The sequence below is a fragment of the Cryptomeria japonica genome, chromosome 2 (genome assembly GCF_030272615.1).
Source record: "Cryptomeria japonica chromosome 2, Sugi_1.0, whole genome shotgun sequence".
Lineage (NCBI taxonomy): Eukaryota > Viridiplantae > Streptophyta > Pinopsida > Cupressales > Cupressaceae > Cryptomeria > Cryptomeria japonica.
This window is the reverse complement of record NC_081406.1, coordinates 483071397-483077396: the sequence shown is the minus strand read 5'-3', so window position 1 is coordinate 483077396 and position 6000 is coordinate 483071397. Positions and strand designations below refer to the sequence as shown.

The following is a 6000-nucleotide window of genomic DNA, read 5'->3' as shown; positions in this document are numbered from 1 at the left end:
GGAATAGCAATTTATTAATATTTTTTTTTTTATTAATTTAAATATTTTATAGCTTTTATTAGTTTTAAAGGAGTGTACTTACACTAGATATTAGGAGAAGAGATTTTATTTTAAAAATAATTCCTATGTAATTTTGTTCCATTGTTATAGATAATAATATCTATCTTTGTTTTATTGTAAACAAGTTATTATTGGGTTCTCATTGGATTTAAAGATTTGTCAAATTACTTTATATAATAATGAATAGATGTATCTAATTATAATAGAGTAACCATTTTGATATTTAACCTAGTAGAATAATTTATAATTTTTTATGATTATATATTTATTACACATCATACCATTTTGATAATAGTTTAATTTTCACCATGTTTTTCATTTATCGAGTCAAATATTCAATAACACCATATATAAATAATAAATTTTAGTATATTTAGCTCACATCCCAAACATATACATCATCAAATTAAATAGATTGATGTATGACAATTTAAGAGGATAAATCATAAAGTATGCCAAATTTAAATGTGGGAACTATATAATTTCATTAATTAACAATTTATTGATGTATTTTTAAAAATACATCATTCAAAGATGTCCTCTTTTATTTTCTTCATAGTGTATGTTATGCTCTCAAATGTAGGCCTCTTCGAAGGATTTGTATCCCAGGAACAACATATTAGATTGATTAGAGCATCATTTGTGATATGTTCATCATTTGGAAGTGTGGGCCTCAAATTTCCTTCTGCAACCTCATATGCTATCTAAAAGGGCATTAAAAAACACAAATTCACAAATTTATAATTGATAGCTATACAAAAATTAGTACTTAAAAAAAATTTAACTAGCAGTAGCGTTAAATTTTATTTACTAATACATGCAAACAAGGTGTATCCTTATGGGACACCCCTAGCACATCACTAACCTCAAAGTATCAATATATTTTCTATGTAAAAAATATAACACATATGAGTGTAGGATTCACCTTTGGGGGAGGATAGTTGGAATTAATATAAGGTGGTAGTCCTGTCACCAACTCATTAAGAATTATGGCATAACTGAAAAAACATCATTCAAGAATGGTATAATGAGTCACTTTTTTAAAATTAAGATATGTATCTTTTGTTCAAATGATATTATAGGTTACTACATATTATTTATAATAAAAGGAAAAAAATTCAAAAAAAGAGTATTGGCTAAAAAAAAATTATCCAAAAAATTATACCTAGATGAATAGTTGACAAGATGGTGTGTTGTAGGATGGTGTGTTGTAGGGTTAGAAATGATTGTAATGGATGTGTGAGGTTGTAAGCCTCTTCTACATGAGTTTTTGAAATTTTTATTTTAATCTAGGTATGGTTCAAGTGTAGCAATTATTAGATGAGTGGGGCTTGGTTCCCATGTATTTTTGGTCATTTTTCTTCTTCTTTTAAGATTTTATATGGGCAGATACCTACATGGTAGCTAATGGGGTTTAGGTAACCACCCAATATTTATTTAAAAGATACATTTAATATAGATGGTCCCTCTTCATCTAGGCATGAACAAGAAACCTATTTCATAGTGAATGTAATAAAGGAAACTACATCTTGACCAATAAATGATATATTGCCTAAATTAAAGTGGATTCTTTGAGAAAGTAAAATATCAATTGGTTTTATTTATCAATCTAGAATATATTTTTATTTTTATTTATTTTAACCATTTCTGAATTTGCAATTTGGGAATCCTATAATGTCTACAAATGATTATTTTTTGTGGTGATTACTAGAATGATGGACCAACACATCATTTTATTTAAGGATCAACCCTTGGTATGTAGAGTTTGATCATATTGAGGAGCTTCCAACGAAGATCCCTACATGGATTCATATCTCTCAAATTTCAATGAATATGTAGAGAAACGATATTTTTTAATCCATCATAGTAGTTGTTAGGATACCCTTGCATTCTTCTTGCCATATGCTTGATAGAAAGGTAGTAAATTTCTCCCATTTGTGTGTTGAAATTAACTTGAATAATCCTCATATTGATTTTTAGAGATTAGATTGGATAATATAAGTTGTATTCAACAATAGACTATAAAAAATTCCCTTTTGTTGTCATGCATGTATTGAATATAAAAATCTTCAAAGAAAATACTCAAAGGTGTATCCTCAAAACCCTCAATTCTCTCTTGAAACATAAAGATTAAACTCAAATGCAAAAGGAAAGGCCCTCATTCAATTAGAAGAGATATTTAAATAAATTAATTCATATAAAAAAATATTCTAAGGGGAAGATATTGTTAGAAATGTTGGCCATTTGGTAGAATTGATTATGTGTTGCATTGATGTTTTGTCATTGATGCCAACACTAGCTATTTGGATGCTTTATTGGCACCCTTCTAGTCCTGATAGGTTGAGTGGTTTCAAGTTAACTTGGATCTGGCATGATCTAGTACGCTCCAGTATAGTCTAATAATGGAATTGGTTTGTTCATGATACTTATACTCATATTTGGTCAGTTGGTTTTGGTCTGGAGATCGGATGCTATCCTGCTTGCTTAGAAGATTGGTTTCTAGTTCCCATGAGGGTTTCACCGATAGAGCTTTTGATAGAGATCTTTGATGAATTGCATAAGTGGTGTTGGTGCAGATTCTGATGGAGTTTTAGGATGTTGTTGGTGATCATGTTCGAGACTTGGCAGTTGGAGATCATTGTTGAAGCGTGTGGACCTATACTTGGTCCCGATTGATCTAGGTTATGGACCGACTTTAATGTAACATGTGGATAGGACCTATTGATGTATTTCTAGGATGTCTTATGTGTTGATATTATTTGTTTGGTCTAAGGCCGACATGGTTTGTAATTATGTAATCGGTTTATTGTCTGGTGGCCGACCTCATTATTTATGGTCGAGGGTTTGTATATATAGATGTAAGATCTTATTGTAGATCATCATGGTTAATGTAAGAGGTCATGGTCAAGGAATGTAATGTGTGAATAATGTAATATCATTCAGGCAGAGGAAGTTGGGTGATCATTGGAGATCGAATTGGGTTTATGTAAGAGGATTTGATCCTCCGGTATTGAGCTTAACTGAAACTGTACTCAGGCATAGGAGATGATATCTTTTGCAATTCAACACCTCCGAATTGTAGTCTAGATTTGTATGTAGTCAGTGAGGCTCCTTTTGTGATGAGAACTGCGCTCTAGGTTGTTGGCCTTCCTGCAAGTACAATCCCCTTCATTATAATTCACATACTTACTGTAGAAGTATTATCTGACTATGGGTAGGCTTCCCACCATGGTTTTTCCCTTTACCGAGTTTTCAACGTACATATCTTGGTGTTGTGTGGATGGATTTTATTTTGTGATTATTGTTTATGCTTAATTGGTTTATCTGTTATTCTGGTATTAATGTTTTGGGTTTCGGTATTAAAGTTTAAATTGTGAATGGTTCCTGTAATCTGTGACAACTGATTTACCCTCCCTCTCATTTGTCTTCTAGTTATCTGAATTGTCTAACAATTGGTATCAGAGCTTTGGTCCTCTCTTCAGAAAGCTTAACTGCTTGAGGAAGATCCTATGGCAAATAACAGTTCAAGTTCATCTAGTTCTTCTGGAGCTATCTCTCGAAGGGATATTCTGAGGCTTGATGAAATAATTTACACAGTATGGAAGATTCAGATGGAGACTCATCTGAGATATCTTGGAAAGGAGATTTGGGAGATCACACAAAATGGTGTCACACCCTGTAATCCGGGATCTGGCAATCCTCCTCTGGCAAACCTGGACAAGGAGCTTGAGAATGATTGTAGTGCAAGAGAATCCCTCTTGTCTACACTTTATGATCAACAAATAATGGGATTAACCAACAAATCATCTAGAAAGGCTATATGGGATAAGTTGGAGACTCTTAATGAAGGTGACCCTACAGTGAAGATTGCTAAACTTGATGGTTACCGAGTGAGACATGAAAACCTGAAGATGGAATAAGATTTAAAGATTATTGCATTCATGGAAAGGGTAAATGATATTGTTATGTGAATTCAATGTTGTGTTGGAATTCTAAGCGAAGATGAAATTGTTTCTAAAGTCATGAGATCCCTACCATCGTCTTACAAAATGAAGGCTACTACTATTAATGACTTGAGAACAATGGCTAATACATCTGTCAACTGAGATACTTTGGTTGGGAAACTATCTGCTTTTGAGCTTGAGGAATTTGGACCTTCTAGAGCTGTGAATACTGAACCTGCTTTTCATGCATCTACATCTACAACCAGTAAGCAAGACTGGAAAGCTTTATATACAAAGGAGTTGGAAGATATGAAGAGAGAAGATGATTATTTTGAGCAACTTGAAGCACTATTTTCTAGAAGAGTACCTAAAGGACCGATAGGAAGTAAGTATGAAGGAAAATCACCTTTTAAATGTTTTGAATGTAATAAGATTGGTCATTTTGCATCTAGATGTCCTGAAAGAAATTCAAGATTTGAAGAAAGAGTTAGAATATCATTTAAGCCTATCCCTAAATATCAGAACAAATATAAATACAAGAAAAACAGAGACAAATCATGCTACATAGCGGATGAGGAAGGCCTTACTGATTCAGATGATGAATCGGTGTAAGACTCTGCTAGTGGATCTAGCAATGGGAAGGAATGGGTATTCTTGGCTATCAAGGAAGATGATTCGGCACTGGAAGAGAATGTACCTGAAGAGAAGGCACTTGTTGCTAAAATTGAAGACAAGGATGAATGGGTAATTGACAGTGGTTGTTAACATCATATGACTAGAGATAAAGGGAAGTTTCTATCTTTGCAAGAATTTGATGATGGTCTAGTTAGATTTGGAGATGACAAGGCATGTATGATCTAAGGAAAAGGAACTATATCATTGGATGGTAAGAACAATACTGACAATGTTTATTATGTTGAAGGTTTGAGGCATAATCTTTTGAGTGTAGGACAATTGGCAAACAAGGGATTTCAACTACAGTTCAAGGATGGGAAATGAAAAAATCATTAACAGATCTGGCTTGGAGATTGCAACCGATACACAGACAAAAGGTAATATATTTCATTGAAACTCCAGTGAGAAGGCATGTTTGATTACATAGATTGATGAGAGTTGGCTATGGCATAAAAGGTTGTGCCATGTGAATTTTGATTGCATTGTGAAGATTAGTTCAACTAAGGTTGTTGGGGATATACCTAAGATTATGAAGCCCTATAATTTGGTATTTAAATAATGTCAAAAGGGTAAATAGGTCAGAACCTCTTTTAGGAGTATACAAGATAAATAAAATGATTTTCTTGATCTTATTCATACTGATTTGTGTTGCCCTGCTAGAGTTAAAAATTTTCAAGGTGATAGATATTTTATGTTAATCATTGATGCTTATTCTAGAATGATGTGGGTTACTTTTTTGAGAGAAAAATCTGAAGCATTTGAAAAGTTCAAAATCTTTAAGGCTAAAGTGGAAATTGAGATAGGATTGAAGATTAAATGTTTGAGATCAAATCATGGTGGTGAATTCACATCTAGTGAGTTTAGTAACTTTTGTGACAAGCATAGTATAAGAAGACAATTTTCTGCTCCCCGGACACCTCAGCAGAATGGAGTTGTGGAAAGGAAGAACAAAACTATCTTGGATGTTGCTAGAACAATTATGATGGAACGTAGTCTACCTCATATCTACTGCAGAGAAGCAGTGACTACAATAGTTTATACATTCAACAGAGTAAATATTAAAGGAGAAACTGGTAAGACACCTTATTTCAGAATTTTTGGTAGTAAATGTTATATCAGGAGAGATGATATTATTGGGAAATTTGATCCTAGATATGACAAATGCATATTTCTTGGTTATTATAATGAAATCAAAGCATATAGATGTTATAACGAGAGATTGCAGAGAATTGTGGAGAGTGCTAATGTCAAAGTAGATGAGCTAAACATAAGTCAAATTAGAGTTTATGAGAAGGAACCGGTAATGGAAATGATTTTATCT

At 32.8% G+C, this 6000-nt stretch overlaps 1 protein-coding gene across 1 annotated transcript in view; it reads right to left on the bottom strand.

Moving 5' to 3' along the window:
- Positions 1-584: 584 nt before the first annotated feature.
- The window catches only part of LOC131055171 (serine/threonine-protein kinase STY17-like), a 97371-nt gene continuing 91955 nt past the window's right edge, over positions 585-6000 (bottom strand). The window contains exons 6-7 of the mRNA XM_057989804.2: positions 986-1058; positions 585-764 (exon numbers count right to left, since the gene is read on the bottom strand). Coding sequence (XP_057845787.1) covers positions 585-764; positions 986-1058 — 253 coding nt within the window. The remainder of the gene's footprint in view (positions 765-985; positions 1059-6000) is intronic.